Source organism: Anopheles bellator, chromosome 2 (genome assembly GCF_943735745.2).
Source record: "Anopheles bellator chromosome 2, idAnoBellAS_SP24_06.2, whole genome shotgun sequence".
Lineage (NCBI taxonomy): Eukaryota > Metazoa > Arthropoda > Insecta > Diptera > Culicidae > Anopheles > Anopheles bellator.
The window spans coordinates 36,101,130-36,124,008 of NC_071286.1; the positions used below are offsets into that span (position 1 = coordinate 36,101,130).

At 48.0% G+C, this 22,879-nt stretch overlaps 4 protein-coding genes across 4 annotated transcripts; 1 reads left to right on the top strand and 3 right to left on the bottom strand.

Annotated features, from left to right (window-relative positions):
• The first annotated feature begins 337 nt into the window (after positions 1 to 337).
• Positions 338 to 3,229, top strand: LOC131212383 (WD repeat-containing protein 36). Its single transcript, XM_058206226.1, has 2 exons — positions 338 to 1,457; positions 1,581 to 3,229. Exons 1-2 carry the CDS (start codon positions 353 to 355, stop codon positions 3,227 to 3,229), a joined length of 2,754 nt encoding a protein of 917 aa, XP_058062209.1. The 5' UTR covers positions 338 to 352.
• Positions 3,230 to 3,290: 61 nt separating this feature from the next.
• On the bottom strand, positions 3,291 to 4,977 carry LOC131212390 (protein Peter pan). Its single transcript, XM_058206234.1, has 2 exons — positions 4,207 to 4,977; positions 3,291 to 4,121 (listed from the first exon to the last, which is right to left on the bottom strand). Exons 1-2 carry the CDS (start codon positions 4,911 to 4,913, stop codon positions 3,323 to 3,325), a joined length of 1,506 nt encoding a protein of 501 aa, XP_058062217.1. The 5' UTR covers positions 4,914 to 4,977; the 3' UTR covers positions 3,291 to 3,322.
• A 1,311-nt stretch (positions 4,978 to 6,288) lies between these two features.
• On the bottom strand, positions 6,289 to 12,182 carry LOC131207464 (uncharacterized). Its single transcript, XM_058200078.1, has 7 exons — positions 12,106 to 12,182; positions 10,983 to 11,432; positions 8,235 to 8,370; positions 7,948 to 8,156; positions 7,826 to 7,849; positions 6,581 to 7,746; positions 6,289 to 6,509 (listed from the first exon to the last, which is right to left on the bottom strand). The coding sequence occupies exons 1-7, from the start codon at positions 12,180 to 12,182 to the stop codon at positions 6,289 to 6,291; spliced, it is 2,283 nt and encodes a 760-aa protein (XP_058056061.1).
• A 1,110-nt stretch (positions 12,183 to 13,292) lies between these two features.
• On the bottom strand, positions 13,293 to 18,189 carry LOC131212387 (uncharacterized). Its single transcript, XM_058206229.1, has 7 exons — positions 17,183 to 18,189; positions 15,336 to 15,678; positions 15,126 to 15,276; positions 14,942 to 15,020; positions 13,664 to 13,803; positions 13,492 to 13,583; positions 13,293 to 13,412 (listed from the first exon to the last, which is right to left on the bottom strand). The coding sequence occupies exons 1-7, from the start codon at positions 18,187 to 18,189 to the stop codon at positions 13,293 to 13,295; spliced, it is 1,932 nt and encodes a 643-aa protein (XP_058062212.1).
• Between the last annotated feature and the right edge of the window lie 4,690 nt (positions 18,190 to 22,879).

Sequence of the window (22,879 nt, forward strand, 5' to 3'; positions counted from 1 at the left end):
GCAGTGTTGCCAGCAGAAATAAAACGCGTTGTCTAGCGAATATTCATGCTCATCGTTGGAGTAACTGAAAAAGGGTTTGCTAAGGATTGATAACGTTTTTTGATATATTGCCGAACACTATTTTCGCCATTTCATCAACAGTTAAAAAGCATAAAGTAAGGGATAAAAACAAGTCATGTGTTGGGCATGGTTAAGGACCGTTAGGTTTGAATTTTGATCCCGCAGAAAGAGGATGCACTTTGACAGTTCTTCAGCCGGCGAATGTTTACCTTCGACACGTGCTTTTCATTCTTGTTCGGAATGTGTTTACGTTTGCGTGCGGCTGAATACGAAACCGTTTAACTCGACGAAAATGCGTGGAAGTCACCTGTTTCAACCGAACCGAGCCCTGGGATACGTTAGTAATCATGTTCCCCTAAACGTCCGTTACATTGAGCAGCGACGAGAAAACATTGCTATTACTTGCATTGGCCGTTCTTTCCACGTGTACGGTTGCAACAGCTTTCGGTTGATCCGTGCCGGTCGTATTCATGCCGAAAATATCACCGCCCTGGCTGCAGATGGATATCTAACCTATTCGGCGGCCGGTAATGTAATCTACGGATGGCGCTCCAGTGTGGAGCTGCGCAAGGTTTACCGTGGCCACGAAGCACCTGTTCATCTCTTGCTGCCATTTGCAAAACATCTCATTTCTGTCGATGAAAGCAGTCTGCTGAAAGTATGGGTCGCGTCATCGGCTGGGATCTATCTGGAAATACCTTTCGCAAAGGACGAGTTCGCCGTGTCGGCTATCGTACATCCGGCATCGTATAAAAACAAGGTTCTGCTTGGCAGTGCGCAGGGTGGGCTGCAGTTGTGGAACCTAAAGTCGGGCAAATTGGTGCATACATTTGAATCATTCAACAGTAAAGTGCTGCAGCTAGTGCAAGCCCCTGCCATCGATGTGATTGCAATCGGGTTACAAAATGGCCGGATCGTGCTGCTAAACATCAAGTATGAGCAAATAGTGCTCGAGGTACATCAGGACTGGGGACCGGTGACCGGCATAAGCTTTCGGACGGACGGGTATTCCATCATGGCCACCGGTAGTTCGAATGGCCAGATAGTTTTCTGGGATTTGGAGGAGAAAACCATCGTTTCGACACTAACGGCGCACGACGACTCCGTTACCGGACTACATTTTTGCGCCAATGAACCTCTGCTAATTTCCAGCTCACCGGATAATTCGTTGAAGATGTGGATTTTCGATCTTCCGGATGGTGGGGCACGCCTATTGCGATACCGCGAAGGTCACGCTGCTTCGCCTACCTGTGTTCGCTATCATGGTGCGAGTGGAAGAAACCTTCTGTCGTCTGGCGAAGATTCTTCGCTTCGAGTTTTTAACACCGTTACAGAAACACTGAACTGCAGCCTAGGAAAGGCTAGCTACAATCGGAAAGCATCTAAAAAGGCCAAAAGTAAGTAAAACTCGTCTTGTGCAGCCAGCGAGTGCTGTCTTTGCCTGTGTCTTTGGCAAACAAAATATTATTGCAATGAAAATATTATCTTTTTCACACTCTTATCGTATTTTTCCGAAACAGAAAAATCAGATGATCCCTTCTGTATGCCTGCCATCAGCTACTTCACTTCCGAAACAACGCGAGATAAGGAGTGGGACAGCATAGCGGCTTTGCATCAGGGTTTGGTGCAAGTGACCACCTGGTCTTACGACAAGCGCCGAATGGGTGAACTTCATCTCGTACCCGAGGCGTTTCAGAATAAGACGCGTTCCGATTTCAGCGTCACGGCCAGTTGCCTGAGTTTGAGTCACTGCGGGAACTTTGTCACGATCGGATACTCAAGCGGTCACGTGGAAAGGTTTAATATCCAGAGTGGAATTCATCGGGCAAGCTATGGATCGCCAACGGCCCACAAAGACTATGTACGTGGATTGGCCAGTGACAACTTGAATCAAGTCATCGTCTCCGGAGCTGCCGATGGGTTGCTGAAGTTTTGGTATTTCAAGCAGCCGAATACGTCGCTCATCGCAACAGCGATCGACACGGTGGATTTGACCGAACCGATTACTTTACTGAGGACGCATCGCGAAGGTGCAATGCTTTGCGCGGCTTTGGATGATTTCTCCGTGCGGCTAATCGATATGGATACGCGTGTCGTTGTGCGACGTTTCGATGGTCATCGAGGCATGATCACGGATGTGTGCTTCTCACCCGATAGCCGCTGGCTCGTGACGGCGGCTCAGGACTGTACCATCAAAGTGTGGGACATTCCTTCATCCTATTTGATCGATCATTTCCGCGTGGCGCAGATGTGCACCTCGCTGTCAATGTCACCAACTAGTGATTTCTTGGCCACGGCCCATGTCGATTACCGTGGCATCAATCTGTGGGCGAACAAAAGCCTTTTTTCGCACATAACGTTGCGTGGCTTGAACCCGGACTCAGAACCTCCGCTACTCGATCTTCCGACAACGGTTTGCGAAGAGGAAGGACAGGGATCGCTCTTGCATGCCACTGCAAGTACGAATGTCGATGAACTTGAAGATGCGTTCGAAAAAATCAATATCGAGTACCAGTCGCCTCCACAACTTTCTAGCGAGCTAATCACTATGTCGGAGCTGGCCGCTTCCCGCTGGCAGAATCTGCTTAACCTTGACGTTATCAAAAAACGCAACAGACCTCGACAGGCTCCGAAGAAACCCAAGTCGGCCCCTTTCTTCCTCCCAACGGTAGCGGGGTTAGATCTTGAGTTTGATCTTTCACAGTCACGGGAAGCAACTACGGGCAAGGACGATGCTACACGGTCACACATACTCGAATCAAAGCAAGTGGATCTTCTGACGGATTTCGGGAAACTTCTTAAAGGGGCACTCGTAACCGACGAGTACGACAAAGCCGTTTGGCATCTGATGAAGCTAGGCCCCACAATGGTGGATTACGAGATCCGCAACCTCACGCCGTTCGACGGAGCAAACGGGAGCCTTTCGGTAATGGGCTCTTTCATTCGTATGATAATCTATATGCTCGGCAGGAAGCGAGAGTTCGAACTAGCCCAGAGTTATCTTAGCTTGTTTCTAAAACTACATGGCCGTACGGTAGTAGAGAATGAAGAGCTTTCTATCCTGCTTTCTGATCTCGAGAAAGCACAATCCGAGGGTTGGTCCGTGCTGGAGGATAAGCTAATGTATGGGTTGGGAGTTGTTAGTAATTTACGGAACTTCAGCGCTTAACGAACAATAAAACGATCGTAATCGATCGATATAAAGAAAGATAATCAATAACATTCGGCTGTTGTGTTATATATTTCGTATTATTGTTTTTATCTATTTTCGCTTCGATGATTTCGACTTTTTTCCTTGCTTTGGTCCACCACCACGGCCCTTACCACCCTTTTTACCACCTTCTCTGTACTTAGATTTGCCTTGGTAGTCGCTCTTGACATTTCCCCTTTTGGCAAACTTTCCTTTACCCTTTTGCTCTTTTCCCTCTCTGAAGTGTTTCTTCCTATCCTGCTTGGCGAGACGATCGTCCTCTTCGTGCTCCTTACGACGATCCATTTTCGGTTTCTTCGGTTTCAACGAATAGTTCGATCCTTTGGGGATGAACGGCCGCTTTCGGTTTCCGCCGTGTGCTGACCCGAACAGCTCCTCGTCCGGATTGTCACCGATCTCTTCACGATAGTAATCACGATCATCTTCATCCGACACCTCGCCGACAGCCTCTTGTGCATCCTTCAAAAGCTGTCTATCACGGTCGGTTATCTGACCAGTCGTACTTCCCTGTCCCGAAGTCTTTGCACGATGCTCCTGCTTTTGTCGTTCTTTCTTCTTTTGATTATCCTGTTGGGTCTTCTTGCGCTTCTCTTTGAGGTTGCGTAATTGCACACGCTTCTTGCGAATGGCATCAACTTCGATGGCGCTCTTGGCAATGTAGTCATGGTACAGAACCTCTCCCGTCATCAGTTCGTCTTCGATCTTTATTAAGCGCATCGTAATGCGCGGGCCTATCTCATGCAACCGCAACGACGACTGATTATCGGCCAAATTTCCGCGATTCAGATTCTGCGGTAGCACGACGTGTGTTTCCTCGTCGTCCAATTCCGATTCGGACAGCAAGTGTCCCCTGGTTAGAGAAAAGAACAGATGCATAGAGTTGAAGAATTCGGTTTCGTGCCGGGCAGTTTTAGAGAGTGCATTTGTTTGCTTACTTTTCTACAAAATCGGCAATGTCTTCGAATCGTCCCAGGTTGGGGATGTTGCGTGTAACAATTTTTTTCACACCACGGTTCAAATTGACCGGCACCGCCGTGATCGTGTAGTGTCGCAGGTCGATCAACTTGCTCACCGGATTATACGATAGAAGCACACAGCGCTTCAGCGAAGACAGCTTCACGGTCGACAGGTTGATCGGTGGAAACATGTTCTGGAACGTGCTTGCCATTAGCTTCAAGTGCTGACCCTCGCCACTGAAACTGTTCAGTATGACCAAGGGAGCCGCCTTGAAGCAATCATCGTCCACGTACTGCTTGCGCGTTTTACTGACCACATCCTTCGCGAGGGTGTACTGGTGAACCTTGAAGGTAAGTGTTGGACCCTTCGGCATGCGTATCACCTTCAGCGAGAGCGTTTGAGGCGACAACGACAAAATGCACATGTGCGACACATGGAAAAATCCCGAAAGGTGCACGAAGTCTTTCACCTTATTCAACCGCCGTTCACGCAGCTTCGATGCAGTGAAAGGTTCCATCATACGGCGAAAGTCGCGAGACAAATGGGTGACCGATGAACAGTGCACTCCGCGTCGGATGACAAACGTGTGTGGTGCATTTTTCACTGCTGCCGGTTCTTCCTCGATCAGTGCGATCGCCTTTGGAAGAGTTTGCTTCCGACGCGGCTTTCGTCCTTTCTTTTTCATCGTTAAAGCGCACGGAGAAAACACTAAAAAACCTCACACTGCGCGTGCAACACGTGCGTTTTCGTAGATCGCGACAGACCGGCAATTCTCTGACACAGTTTGTTTTGTGCGATTTGACAGCTCGGTGCCCGGTGGTTTGTGAATTAATAGGAGGATAGTTTCATTGAATAGTTCGATAGTTTACATGATGCCGGACGGTTTTAAACTTATTTTAATATTTTACAAAGAAAGCCTGCTAATATAATGCCGTCAAACACAAGTATACCGATTGAAACAAATTATGTTACGGTTGGTAGAGCTAATGCGAGAAGGAGGATTTCGGATCTCGGTTCCCTGTTTGAATCACCTGCAATCGTTGGAACAATCCACTCATTCGGCTTCAGACGAACGACGGTAGATAGTTCTACTACTTATCAGGGGAAGCCTCTCGAGAAGAATATTGCAAAGGAACTCAGTTAGTTCAGTCAGTTAGAACAGAGGGTTTCCGTCCCTAACGATAGGACGTTGTTTTTATTTTGGAGAGATTTTGTGGCTTCTTAAAGCTACTTTCATTTTTTACCCCAACGATTTATTAATCCACATTTCACCTGCGCTATCTCCGTTGGCACCATGTCTCCCTAACAGCGGCACCATCCTGTTCAAAACCCACAAACACGATTAATAAATGACTGGCGTAGTCTCTGAACGTAAATAAAAAAAACATGTATTGATTTATGAACACGTTGATCATAAGCTGCCAAATTTATATTGTTTTTGTTTTGGGTTTTTGTTGATGTTAGATCTTTATTTAAACATCCCAGAGAACATCTCAGATGTTGTCTACACCAACCATAGGGAAAGTATTGAAAAAGGAGCAGCAGGAATGTCTATATTAATAGATTAAACACTGACATTGTTCTTCTACATTCCTTTTACTACGATTCGTAAAAAAAACTGGTGCTTCCCATGCGACGTCCATGCAACTACTGTGATCAATTCATCTAAAATATTTGTGTGTTAAGCTGGAATGGATTCCGACAAGTGGAAATTCAGCCAACCATAAATATAATCAACAAGGTACCTTTGGCCGAAGTTCAGACGGTTATGCGAAAAACGGTGGCCTTGCTACTTTGGAAACCTACTAAACACACTCATGTCAGCAATGCACAATTGGCCGACCGTTTGAGTAAGAAACCGGAATGAGAAAATGTAAACCACTGACCCTACTTTGATAGCTGCACCTCAAGCGAAACCGCGGCCATTCCTGCACATACATTCATCAACATACACTTTCTCGTTTCACAAACATTATACATGTGCCATCTAATGATATCTGTGCAGTTAATGACTAGGACAGAGAAAAGTTTGCACTATACGGGCTCCGGGATTGTCGCGATTATATAATGTGCAAGAAGTCGGGCTCTGTCACCACGTTTTGCTTATACATTGATACCAGCATGTCCGGTGTGAGGTGTTCGTATAGGGAGTGCCCCGTCAACCAAAACGTTTCCATCGTTCCTTTCCCCTTGACCTCCACCGTGCCCCGTTTTTGGATCTGGAAACCGCCCAGCTTCTCGAGGGTTTCCTTGGTGGTGTCCGAAATGTGAATCTTCATGGCTACAAAAAAAAACCGGGGAACGCGTTGTGAAGCGATGGTTTACTAAAAAACCAACAGTCGCTATACTCACGCTCGCCAGTAGACTCCATCCGCGAAGCTGTATTGATTGTGTCCCCGAACAGGCAGTACCTCGGCATCGTCGTTCCGACCACCCCCGCCACACACGGTCCCGTGTTGATGCCGACTCGGATTTCCAGTGTCCGGTTCGTCATGTGCGGTATGTTGAAGCCGGAAATTCCGAACACCAGATCCAGCGACATCATCGCTATTTCCCCCGCGTGTCGGTTACCATTGCGCTGCGGCAAGCCTGACACGACCATGTACGCGTCACCGATCGTCTCTACCTTGTACACGTCATACTTCAGTATGATCGAGTCAAAAAGCCGATAGAGCGTGTTGAGCATGATAACCACCTCCATCGCGCTACTGTTGGCCGATATGTCCGTGAAGCCCACGATGTCGCTGAAGAAAATGGTGACGGCGTCGAACGTTTCTGCCGGCACTTGGCGCTGCTGCTTCAGTTGCTTCACCACCGCCGGCGGCAACATTTGGTAGAGCAAGCGGTCCGATTTGCCCTTCTCCATGCGCAGCTCCATCGTCCGGGCCATCAGTTTGGTGGAAAAGTTCTGTATCGTATTGGTGGCCACCCGTATCATCAGGATCAGTATCGGGCTGATCACAAATATCATCACCACCAGCGTGATCGAGATGGTTTGGTAGCGCCTGGCGCTGTGGATCTCGTCGACGATTGTGTCCTTCACGCTGGTCTGGATCTGGTTCTGCTGCGCTTGCAAGTTAGACAAGATTGTACTCGCCGAGTGATAGTACTCCACGAGCGCCTCCTTCCGGTCCGCGGTCGATGTATTGATCAGCAACTGGCTGCGCCAGTACTGCATCACCTTAAATTCGGCGCTAGACATGATGTTGAGCGAGACCATATAGTTTTGGGCCGACGCAATGTAGTCCAGTGCGGCCGCGTCCCGGCGCACGAATTGGGCGTAGTCGGCCAAGTTCAGGTAACCGTTCTGGATGAACTGAAGCACCAGAATGGCCACAATATTCAGGCTTTCGATGGCTTCGATCAGGTTCTTGTACACCACAAACTGTCGCCACACCTTAGAGCTTATCGACTTACCGGCACTGCGCACGATCTGGCTGATGACGTACTGGTTGAGCGTGTTGTACGGCTCGAAGTACTGCAGGCCAGTGAACGTTTGGTTTTCGGAATCGCTCACCCTGCAACGAGGTGAAGAGGCGGAAGAAACACTTTTCCAGTGTCCGGCCCGAGTGATGCAGAGACATTCCAAAAAATTACCCAAGCATAAGTTCCCTTGCTTTGCTTGAAAATTTTTCGAAGTACCATTTTAGTTAACGTTTGCGCTAGAAATGGGGCTTTCTACGTGGATTGCTACACGGGGTTGGGTTGGGGATCGTTACCTCAGGGTTGCAATTAGGGTATGGTTTGTGGTACCCGACAGTAGAAGATAGTTGAGATCCTCGCTCAGGTGGCCCAGCTCGAACTCGGTGTTTCGAACGGACTGTTCGACGTGTGATCGATTCTCGCCCGTCAACAGGAAGTACACATAGCTCATGCGCTCAGTTTGGATGACATTGAGCAGTTTCGTGATGCTGATCGTTAGCCGCATCTGAAAGTGGAACGACACAAACGCCGAGCTACGTCACGGAACCGTACAAGTGGGGCACTACTTCTACAAGGTACATACTTCTTCGTCAGCAGCTCGTGTTTCACTGTACGATTGCACGTGTTGCTGCAGCAGCAGCACGTTTTGTACAACCACAGACGCTATGGGTATGAGCAACACTATCAACATGTGCACCATGAACAGCCGTCTCGCATTCCTTGGGGGAGAAAAACGTGGGTCCTTATGAAAGGTACACAAGTGCGTGGACGTGCGCTAACGCAAAACCAAGTACAAAGAAAAATGGGCAAACCAACAGTCATTTGGGTAGAGTAGAGGTGATGGAATTATGGTTTCTTCGACGAAGGAAACACCTTCAAAACCAGGCTCTCCAAGTGATGTACGCCTGCAGATGTCAACTCTAGCGAATCAGTTACTTACTCGCTCATCCGGCACGACGACCGCGGAAACGTGTCCTGCCCTATGCCAAATGCGTTTCCGTCGCTCATGATCGAGTACATCTATCTAGATCTTCAACGACTACTGTACTAAGAGCTCGTCCAGTGCAATGCAAAATTCCTCCGTTGGGAGCCAAAACAGCGCCCTAGCACCTACATCCTCCGTTACGTCACTGTCGGTGATGCCCTTAGAACTGCTACGCTATTCAAGTAGGAGGGTTTCCGGTACTATCATGAATTTGCTGACACTCGATACCATTTTCGGCTTGCGCCACCGAATCTTCGAGCAATTATAAAGCTACCTAAATCATCCGAAACGACTCGTCTCCGAGACGTGAAGGGCCTTCTCTCGGGCGACCTACAAGAGACGTCCGGCCGGCCCATTCCCATCGTGGTGCTCGAGAATTTTCCATACACGTGACCCCTGATGTTTGTCATGGCCAATCTAACATTGCCAGTTTGGCCCGTGTTCAAAAATCTGCTCATAACGTTGTGCTATTTTTATCTGACGAAGTTTTAAAATCAACAAAATGATGCTAGATGTTTTCACTGAAGTCAGCCATCGTTTACGGGCATGTTATGATCTGGTCGGATGTAGATTTCCTCTTCAACTATTAAGCGAGACATGTGGGACAAGATGATCCCGACAAGGGATAAAAATGAATTGGCAGCCTTCAATCGTAACAGAGCCACTAGTTCTGCCGTCTCGTGTGCCATGTTCAGCACGGCATTAATTAGCATTAGCGAATGTTATTAGTTGGGTACCAATCAATCAGCCAGTGCGATTTTCCGGAATGGAGTTGTAACAGATCTTCCGGAATGGATCAACGAGAAGTTATTAAATTACAAACCCAAACATGCCACATTGCGAATAGTGTAGCGAAGTGTGATTAGCAAGCTTGTCGCAAGACATGTCACTAAACGATTGTCCAATGGTGATGACCTACTTCACATCATACGCAGGAAATTATTGAAAGATTTCGCTATCCATCAGTTTGCTCTAACTGTGGTAGTTCAACGAACATTAAAGCACCGTTTGGATGTCCGAATCCGCAAGAGGACATACGTAAGAGTATTTCGAACGTAAATAGGTTTTTGTTCTATGCCTTGCCTTACAGAACAAAATTACAAAACAACGGCTGGAGAACGGTTTTCCTCACGGTTTCACTTACCGCCGTAATAAGCATTTAGCTGTAAAACGCCAAACAAGTCGAAAATACAAACATAACTATCCCTGCCTATTCCTCTTCTTTTTATTATTTTTCTTCTTATTACTATTACTACCAGACATCCGGGACTGCATGAGAGACTCCCAGTGCCTTCGTGCCCCAATTTCTTAAAGCAGCTATTTTATCCTGCTCTCCTGCCTTAAAAAGCTTTACGAACTGGTTCGTCATCCGTTATTCAAATGACATGACTATGACGTACACGCAGTATGGTCGTAATGCTGGGCGTATAGCTTGCTGTTGCAATAGCTCCTTAATGGGTGCTCCTTATATATCGGGCTAAAATCAAACTGTGCACCTTCCTCTCGGACGCGGCTAAAAGGATATAGTCAGTTTTCGATGTCACAGAGGCGTACGTGAATGCTGACGTTAAAAAGGTTCTGTACCACTCCTGTTTTGACCACCTCGACTCGAGATGTGAGCGAAATAGGTTCTTCAGAATAGCTGTAGATTAACCTGTTGGCTGCTAGCATCTTATCACGAAACTCCTCCGTTATGCCGTTGATACTCCGTGCTAGGGTCGCCTAGTTAGGTTCACGACTCAGAACTTTTTGGTTAGCTGTAAGAACATCACCATAACGTAAGTTCCACGGCGTTGTTGGTAGAGCTGCTGAGAGGCTTGTGCTTATCCATTATCCTTGCTATTCTCTCATCAGGCCCTTGAGCTACCTTTACAAATAAAACTTTACAATTCAGCTTGTATAAGTTCTTCCAAGTAGGTTACAATGATAACCGTGGGGTGTTGCTAAATGTAGCTGGTAAGAACAAAGCATGTAGCAACCTAGGCTAGTGTTGAAAATGACGATAACTTGTTACCTCTTTGATCTGGATCACCAAGCAACGAAGTTTTAAAAAATTTAAAAGAACAAATCTGAACCAAAACTGCTGTGGAACGTATCGACTGCACTGTTTCTTTGTTTTTTTAATCGGTTCGATTTGGATTGATGCCACGTGGTAGCCGCGCATCAGCCGGTTACGCGATCGATGCGTTTTACCCACGAAACCACATATGGAAATAATTAAGGCCGCATTATATCCACAACCCGACGATCCTGGCGGGGGCCTGCGAAAGTGCGCCAACTTTTTTAAACCCCCGTAATGCGGCTCGGGGCACGTGGCCTCATCCTTTCGATTGGTGTAGGGCTCACCTGGAGTTGGGATTGAACTTGAAGCAGCCGTACATGGTGACCTCCCGCTCGAACGGCACATCGGAGCAGGTGGTCGACTGGCGAGAGGTGGACGTGGCGATCGATGGGGACGACTTCACCGACAGGTCCCGCGTCCGGGACAGCTCACCGCCGGTCCCCACCGGACCGGTCCCCACCACCGTCAGCCGGTCCCCGTCGAGTGGCCGCCCTTCTTTCAGTCGCGCCTTTTCCGGCCGTACGCGGCCTCCCCTGCCCTTCGCCTTGCCACCATCACCACGTCCGCCTCCTCTTAGGCGTGTCTCATCCAAAGACCGGCCACACGCCGGCACCGGGCCCTCCTCCGGCGGTGGATGAACGGTCACTTGCGTTGGCTCCAGTTTGGCTCCAATATTTATCTTCGTCACCGAACAGGATCGATACGCAGCGCCAATACAGCGGTGGCTGTGGTGTCTTAAAAATCGACCGGATCGACCGGAACGGATGCGGTTCGCTTTCTGATTTTCACTTCCGTTGCAGCCACACCGGGGAACCGCACCGGGACCGAACAACAATTGATTGCCACCACGCCGCGACCACCACTCACCACGGCACCACGTGCACCGCACGCCGAGCACAACGTTGGGCCGGTGGTCGGGAGGCCACCTACACCATCGGGCTGCCGAATGCAAACTACCTCCCGGCGCGGCACGATTGCGTACTTTTATACGCACACTGCACATCCGGCTCCAGAGAGACCTCGGCCAGGACGACGACCGAGCAGTCGCCCGACCGCCGAGCAGAGCCGCCGAACAGCATGCCAGGCGGCTCCCTAATTGGGCTGCCCACGAGATTGAGCGCCATCTCTGCTCTTGGTCGCCAGCGTTTGCCCCCAGTGCTGCCACTCCGGTGCCACTCCGCGGATGGTGTCGAATTACCCGGCAAGTTCCCGGCCGAAAATCCGGACCGGAACAGGTGAAGCTCCTCGGTTCGGCACTTCAAAGCCACCACCATTCGGCTACCTGGGGGGCGCGCGCGTAACCGGATACAGTCGAATAATTGGTGCTGTTCGCGCAATTAACTTGCACTCTGTGACCTGCTCAGTGGATAAGCTCTGTCGCGTGCCAGGATTAGTGGAGGCGCGCACCCTCGCGAACCGTCCCGTTCCATCACCGGAACACACGGGAACGTTAAGCTGAGCTGCGAGTTGACATTGTCGTTCATTATTCTAACAGGGATTTTATGGGGATGCTAGGCAGAGTTGAGTAAGTACAAACTGGAGCATCGCACGATACGAAACAGATAAAGCTTTCGGCGGGCTTTACAAAAAAATTGACCCTAAAATTGGTAGTCTCTCGGCAAGTCTATCCAGAGGAACACCTATCCGGCTATCCGGTATCCGAACAGTGAGCGAGCTACAGAGAGCGAAAGCGTGAGACAGATAGAGAGACTGAGAAAGAGGGAGGGAGAGAGCGCGAGTGAGTGAGTGCAACGAAAATAAAACGTAACCGTAAGCCATAATATTGTCATTTGGCGTAATGAGGTGTTTTGTTGCGCCGAAGAATAATAACAATCGCAGCTGGCGGGCTGCCGGCGGCGGCGGCGGCACACCGGTAGTGGAGTGGAGCTGGCTAATTGCCAATTGTTTCCATTTGTTTTTTTTGCCTCACCGACGAAGCCCTTCGGTCGCAAGGCCCCAAAAGGTTCGGTGCGAAATCGAGTCGTTTATCAGATCCGGGCGTCACCCGGCGGCCGCCGAAGGCTATTCGAAGGTTGGCCACAGCCGACCGCTGGCCACCGTTCGCAGTCCTGACCATATTGCTTTTCGCGGTGCCCATTGAACGGGGCTGGCCCACGTGTCTCTCAGAAGTGCGTCCGTTGGCGGGAGTGAATTGGGCAGTTCGCTTTACGAAGTGACTTTATTATTGTGTAAGTTTGTGGTGGTGGTGGTGCCTGAAACCTTTGTATGCGTGCGCCACATTATGTTGCGCGCCGGATTTGCGGTGGGTACCAACATTTAGTAATACACTTTTACACATACACGTATAAACACCTTTCACCAAGGCACCGAGACCCTCGGTGGCCCTCGTCCTTTACGTAGCCCTCTAGTGCAGCTAGCAGCTTTATACACACATCTACACACTGAGAGAAACACACAGAGAAACACAATCTGACAGCCCGTTTAACGGACGTTTGAGTAGTTTACAGCAATCCACCGAAAAAGCGCCGCCTACTGCTGGTCGTCCTCTGCTCTGGGAAGTCAGAGCTCGTTGTGAGGGTTTTTGAGGGAAGTTGATTAGTTTGCCATGGTGGTCTCCTGTTGGCTGCCTCCGCTTAGACTATCTTCAGGTAAACCGGCTTCATGTCCGCGAACCAAGCCACCTCCCCGTGGTTGTTGTTTGGCGTGGCGCCCTCCTTGCACGTCAGCCAGTAGGTGTCCATCAGCCCTTTCCCCTGTGTACCACGGGGATAGAAGCAACCAAAGATAGTAAGCGAAAGTCGCTACGGAATCCCTCGTGCCAGCTTCGCTCACCTTCACGTCGATCAGCCCACGGTGCTCGGTTTTAAAGCCGCCGACCTTGACCAGGGCCTCATTCATCTCGGCCGAAATGTGGATCTTCAGCGCTGCACATCATGGAACAAACAAAACACGTAAGCCCTCCACAATCCGGCACCAGCGGCGCCAAGACGGTTACGATTCTCACCTTCGCCGGTCGATTCCATCCGCGAGGCCGTGTTGACCGTGTCGCCGAAGAGACAGTACCGAGGCATCTTCGTGCCGACGATGCCGGCCACGACCGGTCCGGTGTGGATGCCGCAGCGTATTTGCACCGGCTCGTTGGCCCTGCGAAGTGGCGGCAGATGAAGAAAGACGCCTCGGAATGTGCAATCTCAGTGTGCCGAACAGGTTGTTTTACGAAGCACCAGGCGCCTCCACCATGCCCAACGGCGAGCATTGTTCGCGCGAACAGACAAAGCGGAAAAAAATGGGGCCTATGTAAAAGGGGCAATCGATGTCGGGAGCAGAGTACCGCGTCCGGCCTGGAGTACTCCGGAAACCGGAAATAGTTTTACCAAATTGAAACGGGAACGTTATTTACGGGAACGAATCCTCACTCGGAATGAAGTCGTTCCGTCGTACAAAAAGTACCCAAAATTGTTAGTTCACGTTTCCCGCCTAGTTTATTTGCTTTGGTAAGCTTATGTGGTAAGCAAATATTGATAAATCGTCATTCATTCGACCATAGCTTTCCCAGAGCGAATTTCCCACGAACCACCGAAACTGAGAAAAATATTGTTAAAATGAAGTGAAACGAAGCCCCGGGAATGTGATTGATGGAACTCGGGAGAGCTCGGACATGACACTCTATCCGTATTAATTCGTAGCGTTTGGATCGATGTTTTGCTGCTTCGTATTCAAAAATTGTCCCATAAAGGCCGCAAACCCGATTCCATTGTGATGGAGTTTCCGGTCGAAAGTTCAACAAGACAAGTGAAATTTCCTTCGGTTCTCAAGTTGAAACTTCAAGGGCACTGGCTCTTCAACGAAGAGTTGCCGGTTGTTTGTAGGGTAGAAATGCGAGATACTTGTTCGACGGATCCTAGCTTTTCGACCCGGTACGGCAACTATCCCGCCTTTAAATTGGGTTCTTTCTTAAAGTTTAGGATGGAACCAGAAGGTGTCTGTAAAAACGTTGAAACGTTGGGCCCTATCGAGAGCGGTAAGGGTGGTATGCAACACAACTTAGCTAATGGCAACGCCAGACACACAGAGCGGCAAACTTCGCCCAAGACACTAATGACAATCCGTTGTCGCCGCCCGACTGACTGTGTCGAAATTATGCGTCGCCTGGCTTCGGGCTAAATGTTTACCAGAGAGCGCAAAACTTGTGGCGCGCACTCTTCTGTGCCATCCATTTTCCCTCTCGGCGTAATGGCGTAAGTATGGGCCACGCCTGAGAGCCGCAAGGAAAAGGACTTACTTGTGTGGAATGCTAAAGTACCCGGAGGCATCGAGTAGGTCCAGTGCCATGGTGGCGATTTCCGTGACGTGTTTGTTGCCTGTGTCGTTCGGCCGGTCGGTCCGACCGCATCACCACACCACACATTGGACATAAAAAGAGATAATGCCGGAGATAAAGAAGGTCCTATTAAAGAGCGATTCACCGCGAATGCGTGCGCCGAAGATACCACCATTTTTGATCGGCAAACCGGAAGCCACCATGTAGGAGTCACCGATGGTTTCGATTTTGTACACGTCGTAGCACTCGATGCGCTCGTCGAACATCCGGTAGATAGCGTTAAGGAAGGACACCACCTGCAAGTGCGCAAGCCGGCATTAGCTCTGGCCACGGTCGGTCGCGGTTCGTGACGTACCTCGAGCGGCGTACACTCGGCCGCAATCTCGGTGAAGCCGACGATGTCGCTGAAGAATATCGACACGGCCGAGTAGTACTCCGCGGGCACCGTCTGGGCCTGCTTGAGCTGGGTTGCCACCGTCGGCGGGAGCATCTGGAAGAGCAGCGAGTCCGATTTACGCTTCTCCCGCTTCAGTTCCTTCGCCTTGTGGGTCAGATTGATGGCGTACAGTTGGATGGTGGACGCTGCGTTCCGCACCAGGATTATGATGATCGGCGACACGATCAGCACCACCACCAGGATGGCGATACCGAACGTTTCCATGTTATCCGCCGACTGGAGCACCTTTTGGACCTCGCTACTGTTGATGGTTAAAAAAAGACAGTTGTTAAAATAGAAATTTGTCGATCGACATTAAATTTGCGTTGTGCGTTATGGTATAAAAATGTTCGAATTAAAACCAACATATTTCTACTTATCCTCAAATCGTATCCTCAGTGTAGTATTTGTTGCTTTACATTTTCATTTACCAGGAAAAACGGACTTTTAAACAGATGGCTCTACCTGTCAATGTTGTCATTCTCATTAAGGGGTTTTGGCAATATTAATATAATATTTTGGCAGTTAATTCAGATCGCCACTGAAAACAAATGATCAATTTGAACCATGAATTGATCGAAAAACGGCCAGAAAGCCATGTTTTTCGGTGCTCCATGGAGGCGCCAGGTAGGGCTCAATGACCACAGAATTCAGGATACTATCAAATCACTTGGATGGGAGCTGCTATCCCCCCCGCTGTATTCACCAGAATTAGCTCTTTCCCTGTGGAACATTCTTTTCATCGATAGGACACGTATTGGCTGAGTAGCACTTCGATTCCTTCGAGGAAGTCGAAATGGGATGACTAATTGCTTTACTTTAAAAGTCGAAGAATTCTTTCGTTTGCGAATCCACGGATTAGCAGAGAGATTGGAGAAATGTTTGTATCGCGATGGCACATACTTTGAATAAAATAGCATTTTTCATTTCAAAATAATAAATGTTTGACTTCTTTGAAAAAAAGTCCGTTTTGCAACGTATAGAGTGGTAGACTGCGTAGTTATGAAATACTAACACATCACGGCCAATTTGTCTTAAAAGTAGCTTGGAAACGATAGCATCTTAAGCTTTTTTGTAAACATTAAGTTAGAATGAATTTCGTGGGTTTATTTACTATTTCTTGCAACAACATGCAATATCGGTTAAACAAAACCTTACTTTGAAAATAATTTTGTTGAGCATCGAAAATCAGTCTTGCTGGTCGCCCAATTGAGAAACTTGATGAGACAGCAAGCAAGACATCGAAAAACGCTTGACACCGAATAATTTCACCGCGCTTAAAGTGCAGTTACACAAGATAGCAGATTCCTCAAGGACAATAAGCAATGCATTACCTTCGTTTTGCCCAAAATTCATGAATGGCAGTTGTAACAGCAACTGGCCATTTATTAATCGATTCACCATGCCGATACTGTAAGTTAAAAAAAGGAGTAAATATGTAGTTTATTTCATTCTAAATTTTGTCATTTTTGACCATTGTGTTATTGTGTTTGTGGAACACATGGATGAAGTGAATGTGAATTGTACCGCCTGGCCGATAAATTATGACCAACGCTTCAAGCCATAACCGAAAACTTAACCGTGCCGTAGGCGAAGGGGAAGAGACAAATCACAAATCAACGTTCACACTAAATAGGTTATACAGGCGAACTATCATTTGGTTCAATTTCATATCCCAGCACGGAATGGATAGCGAGTTCGCCAGTTTCTGCTGCTTCGGGCGCTAAATCTAATAAATTAACACACCGCGCCCGCGAATGACTAACCGTATGATCGATCGTAATGCTCGCTGCAGTTTCCGCAGCTCGTCGATGTAATACGCCATTGATTCGTAGTAGGACCGGGCGTCGGCCACGTTCTCCTTGCGCCGCTCGTTCCGGTGGATGGTGCGGCTCCACTGCGTGATGTTGCCGTAGCTTTTCATGGTCAGCGTGATGTTTCGGTAGATGGCCTTCAGTGAGGGCACGAAGTGGAGCGACCCGTTCAGCAGGTCCCGCCCGAGGATGTCGTGCTGGACGTACTTAATGTACGAGTCCTGCACGAGGTAGCCACGGCCGTAGTAGTTGATGCCGTACACCGACGAGATGTCCAGGCTTTCGATGCTACGCAGCAGGTTCTTGAAGCTGAGCAAAAACCGCCACACGCCACTCTTGTTTGCGTCCTTGATCTGGTTGGTAAGATGCTCGAGCAACGCCGCGTTGGCCGTGGTGTACCAGCGGAGAATCTCCGGCACCTTGCTGTCCTCGGAGCTAATGTTGGCCCGAAACTCCTGCAGCGTTTCGCGGAACTCGCTCATATTAAGCCAGGTCACTTCGCCGTTGTTCGGCTGCACGGTGCGTATCGAGATGTCGGGCCAGGAGGACATGTTGTCGAGGGCCAGGTCCGTCTCCAGGAACGTGTCGTTAAGGTTCCTCCGCAGGGTGATGCCGTTGGTGTAGATGTAGAACGCCACATCGGACCGCTCCTGCTGCAGGCGCGTAACAACCTTGCCGAGGTCTGTGGCCATCGTCACCTGGTTTTCGATCTCCGTCACCTCCATGCGGTAGCTCACGATCTCAATCATCTCGTACGATGTCTGCACGATCAGTGCCAGGATCGGGATGAACGGTAGTATGATCATCTGCATCTGCTGCAGCTGGCGGCCGCGCTTGAAGGCGGGATTTTTGGCCTCTGCACAGCACATGTTGCCATCGTAGTGCTGCTGCGTGCTCACGTCCTCCGAGCTGATCGATCTGATCGACGTGCTGTCGGTGTGGCCTGCCCGGGACTTCATTTCGCTGAAGAGAAAGGACGTAGGAGAAAATGGAAATTGGTTTGTCGAAAATATTCGATTTCTTCAAAACAGTCAACAGGGAGAATGCATTGCTTCACGTTGCTAAATGCTAAATGCATGCTAAATCGTTACCGTAATATTTGAATTGATTTACAAGTACGTAATGATGTTGTCGGAAGTCACTTGTCTAGAATTATTTAATGTTTACCGCCCGTTTAACGTTGTTTAGAGTAAAAATATCTTTAAACAAAATGAAACTAACTCGTCTTATTTAAACGATTAGAGTATAATAAGCGGAGAGTAGTAAAAACGTGAATTTAAATTCTCGTATGCGCTGCATTTGATACAAGAAACAATATTGTTCACGCGATTAAAACACGTGTTCCCAGTTTTTATGACAATAACTCGTCCGCGATTCGTCCATGTCGTTCATGTCCATCTCGTTGCGAATATCTCGAGCGCTTTCTATGCGAAAGACATCAGTTCAAATCCTGACATTAATACACACAGGGGGGAAAAAAAATTGTTTTTTAATACACCTCCACCCATTTTTGTAATGATAAAAATATCAATTGATTAAACCTCCTAAAGGAATGATTCACTGACAGACCATCATTGATGTAAACCATAAACATTGAAATGTACACAATGAACAATAATGCTTATGGGATTTGCCGTAATTGGCCTATTTTTGGCAATTCAGTTACGATTATTCTTTGAAAAAGTTACGTTTCTGGCAATAGTCTTTGTTACTGAAATATGAAACTTGAACAATTGCGTGCATGGTTCCATAAGCTTTTTAAAAACTGAATCAACAACTGAATCGTTGCACATAGCCACATAGTTTAGTGTAGAGATAAAAGTAAGAAACTGCAGTAAATATCACAGTCTTTAATTTTATACAATTTACACCCATTATTTTATCCCGTGGAACTTGTCCAACACAATTCCGGAATAAATAAACTATTCTTAGCTGATAAAAACCGGATAAATGAACTGAAACACTAAGTGAAAAGAGTTTCCCTTGTATTTGAATGCAACGTACGATTTTAATATCATACAACATGCGATTGTAATGGAAACATATTGTGCCATTAGTGCTACGCTCCTGATGGCAGTTCCGCAATGCCAAACCCATGAAAGAAAGACGAAAAGCAAAACGAAGCAGCCAAAACCCGCCGGTACTGGAACGTACGTTTTATCGACTGTCATCAAATCCATTTTTGGGGGTTAATGATGCGATTTGGTTTCAATTTTCACACCGCATAGTGATGCGACGAAAATGCGGACAACGAACATGAACATCCGCCGTCGGTTCCGTCGGTTCCGTCGGTTGGTGAATGCGAAGGAAGTCCGCGTGCCTACGACTTTTCTCGTCGAACGTTTTTGGTCGAAACTCATTTGGTATTTTATATCTTTGTTGACTCTGCGCAGATAAAGATGAAGCCTGGATGAAGCTTCGCCGCACAACTGTAGGCCTTGGTTTGGGTTGCCCGTCTAGGGTGCAAACAGAGTATCACTTTCTTATATTAAGCCTCGGTCGGAGACTCGGCCCCAGACGAAACCGAAAATGCATGTCTTCGTTTTGTTCCCCATTGCAGGCATTAAGTTTCTGTTTTTTTAAATTTTATCTTATTCTGGTTCGCTTGTTTCCCAAGGGTGCAGTTCTTGTGCCATTCGTTGTGCGAATCCAATGTTCGAATTCTTAAGCTGCAGCTCATGCTTGGCACCGTGCCCGCAGTAATAAATTTTGCCTCGTCCGACCAGCGCACACCCTGAAACTATCGCTAATTCCAGTCACATAAAGTGCTTTCCGTAGAAACGCTTTGCATATTTTAACCCACCAGTGAGAGTTCAAGCATGGCGCCGTTCGATCTCGAAAGCCGCTCATTCACAGCAAAGGTACCGCATCCTGGCGTGGCACCGGCACTAGGCGAATGGAAGCAAAACTACGTAGCGACAATCAGGGACACCGTTGATCATATCAATCCGCCTGGCCCAGGTCTTAGTGAGCCGAAAGCCTCGGGAAACCGGGTTCGCTCAGCAATCTATCGGTGATTGATTTTTATTGTTCGCTGATTCCGATTCACCGAAGCGTGGCCATGTTTTGCGAAGCCGGCAGCAACGCAAGTATTCACGGCCCCCCTGTTTGTGTGCTGATCCAAAAAAGGACACCGAAAACAGTCCAGTGGTCAAGGACCTTTCCGCGGAACGTTGGCGGAGAGCTTTCGGGGCCCGTTGACCCGATGTGCTGACATGTGATTAAATACGATGATAAAATGAACGATAAAAAAACCTGACGGCCGTGGGCGATGCGCCGGCCCAGCTCACGTCCTAGAACGCTGTAAACGGATACTGACCTATTATCGCGGATGTACCGTCCAGTACGTGCAACATAATTAATGTCCGCCCAGTCCGGTGTTGCCGTTGCGATGGGGCTGCCACGAGCGACGGGCCGACCGCTCACCATAAATACAGAATATTGTGCGCGTGATGAAAAATTGTTTTGGCAAACAGTAAACAATTGAAATAGATGCAATCACCCTGGCGAGACCCCTCTGCGGCGAGGCCCAACTAGGCACAAAAATGGGGAAAACGGCAATTTCACTGCGCAGATTAGATGGGCGGTTATTAGATTACCGCAAAAGTTTCCATTTCGGTAGAACCTGGTCATTGGCCTGGCGTGGGTATTTATTTTTCGGTTTGCGGCGTGTGGCTCGATATACGACTCATGCCGGAGACCTCCATCAATCTCACTTTCAAGTCGTAATCCTGGGTCTTTGCTCTTATCCCAAAACCGGCCCTCGATGGCCGTCGCCGCGCACAACCAGTGGGTCAAAGATAAGAAACATTAAAAAAGAGGTCTAGGAAGGTGTAGGGGCAGAAAAGGCAAACCCAAAAAGGACAAAGGACACGCGAGCAAAACAAAAAAAAAGAAGGATCCACATCATTGGCAAACCTAATCGTAAAGTGTCACTATTAGGAAAGCAAGAGGAAGATATAAATTTAATTAACTTCTTAGCCTTGCTGCGGTCCTTTCCGTATCGCCCATCCGCTGGTACAGCCCGGTCCGGTCGCTCCCTAGATTCGAATGGCTCGCTAGGATTCTAGGATCAGTCTCCGAGGCCAACTCCGAATCCCTGGCCTGAACGGTACCGATAGGTACAGCCTCGTCTATCGATTGTGCGCTCCACAGGTAATCAACATTGATGGAATGCGCGGAGCGTGCCGAGCAGTGCCGGTGGTAGGTCGTCCGTAGCCGCAGGAGACATGTTTGCGCTGTAGGCCACAAGCAACCCGGGGTGATCATAAACTTGTAGCCGAGACGGTGGTACCGACCGAGGTACAAATGAAGTACATAAGACGTGCTCGCTGCACATTTGCACCAATAGAACCACAAACACTTCCGGCTCCGGCTTCGGCGCAAGCCACCCAGCAAACGGAGGTGCAGCTTGTGGAGCAAAAAAAAAAGATAAATAATAATGATCTGTACTCCGAAGCCGACCCACAGCCGATACCCGGACGGATAGCGGACGGTAAAAACGGAGCAAAAACTGGAGCCCGATGACGATAAGCAACGTATGGGGCGGATTGGAGCGCCCGGTGGGGGTTAACACATGATAAATTATCCTATCATAACATCGGTTTCGACTAGCCGACGTCAAACGTCGGGCTGCACGGAAACTCTGGTCCGTCGGATAGCGAACCGTGCATACTGCAATGCAACAAGTCCCGATGATGTTACGAAAACGTACAGTAAAAGTTTATAACCTAAACTTTTTTAACTTGCATCGATTTGACGTTAATACTATTAGGTATGTGAATTAATTCTTACGGTTTTCATTCGAAATTTGTGACCTAACTACAACAACAAAACGTATGACTACCTTAATGAAAGTATTGTCTGTCATTAGTTACTACTTTCTCCCGTCTTTTAGGTAGTTCCTCGATTCCGCGTCGATAGAATTTCTTATCTTTAGGAGCGATCTACTGAAAGACCTATTTTTCGATACTTTCATAAGAAGTGAACCGTTGTGCTGCCAGAACGTTACTTATGAAACGGAACAAATATTAGTTCGAAAGAGCAACATCTGGTGAATACAGCGGCAGTTCCCATCCGACATTTTCGGGTTAGGTTTTTACCGGTTTTGCGATGTGGGGTCGAGCGTTGTCATTTTGAAAAATCATCTTATCATGTCTTTCATCTCATTCTCGTCGTTCTATGGCCAAAGCTTTTCTTCAAATGCATTAATTGATGTTGATGGCATTGTCCTTCAATAGTTTCATTAGGTTTTAAAAGCCACCATCACCAGTAACGATTCGGTACAAAAATCTTTTTTTTTGCCGTGCAAGCAGTGGTGAAAAAGTACTCCCCGCAAAAACGCTTTATCAGGAATAAAACTTGACATGTTCCAATGCTTAAAAAAGATGTTGTTTACACTTTCACCAAACAATATATAATGCGTTAGATGCGTAATGAGAGTAGCTATCAAACACATATTTCATTTAAAAAATATGTTGCATATAGTAAGTAACGCCATCTATTGTAAAACCGCAAGGATTAATTCATACACCTAATATTAAAATAAAACAACATGAGACTACTGAGAGATTACATACTGAGCATAGTGTCCGTAATTTTTTTCTCGCTTCTCGCATTGCTCTGTTCTTCAATTCAATTCCATTACCC

Excerpts from the sequence above, each read along its gene's own strand:
- LOC131212383 (XM_058206226.1), top strand. The coding sequence starts at position 353 with ATGCGTGGAAGTCACCTGTTTCAACCGAACCGAGCCCTGGGATACGTT. Across the intron at positions 1,458-1,580 it reads AGCATCTAAAAAGGCCAAAA|AAAAATCAGATGATCCCTTC; the intron begins GTAAGTAAAACT and ends TTTCCGAAACAG.
- LOC131212390 (XM_058206234.1), bottom strand. The coding sequence starts at position 4,913 with ATGAAAAAGAAAGGACGAAAGCCGCGTCGGAAGCAAACTCTTCCAAAG. Across the intron at positions 4,122-4,206 it reads ATTGCCGATTTTGTAGAAAA|GGGACACTTGCTGTCCGAAT; the intron begins GTAAGCAAACAA and ends TTCTCTAACCAG.
- LOC131207464 (XM_058200078.1), bottom strand. The coding sequence starts at position 12,182 with ATGAACGACAATGTCAACTCGCAGCTCAGCTTAACGTTCCCGTGTGTT. Across the intron at positions 11,433-12,105 it reads GAACGGGACGGTTCGCGAGG|ACACCACAGCCACCGCTGTA; the intron begins GTGCGCGCCTCC and ends TCGATTTTTAAG. Across the intron at positions 8,157-8,234 it reads CACGAGCTGCTGACGAAGAA|ATGCGGCTAACGATCAGCAT; the intron begins GTATGTACCTTG and ends TTCCACTTTCAG.
- LOC131212387 (XM_058206229.1), bottom strand. The coding sequence starts at position 18,189 with ATGAAGTCCCGGGCAGGCCACACCGACAGCACGTCGATCAGATCGATC. Across the intron at positions 15,277-15,335 it reads CCGAGTGTACGCCGCTCGAG|GTGGTGTCCTTCCTTAACGC; the intron begins GTACGTCACGAA and ends GCGCACTTGCAG. Across the intron at positions 13,584-13,663 it reads GATGGAATCGACCGGCGAAG|CGCTGAAGATCCACATTTCG; the intron begins GTGAGAATCGTA and ends CATGATGTGCAG.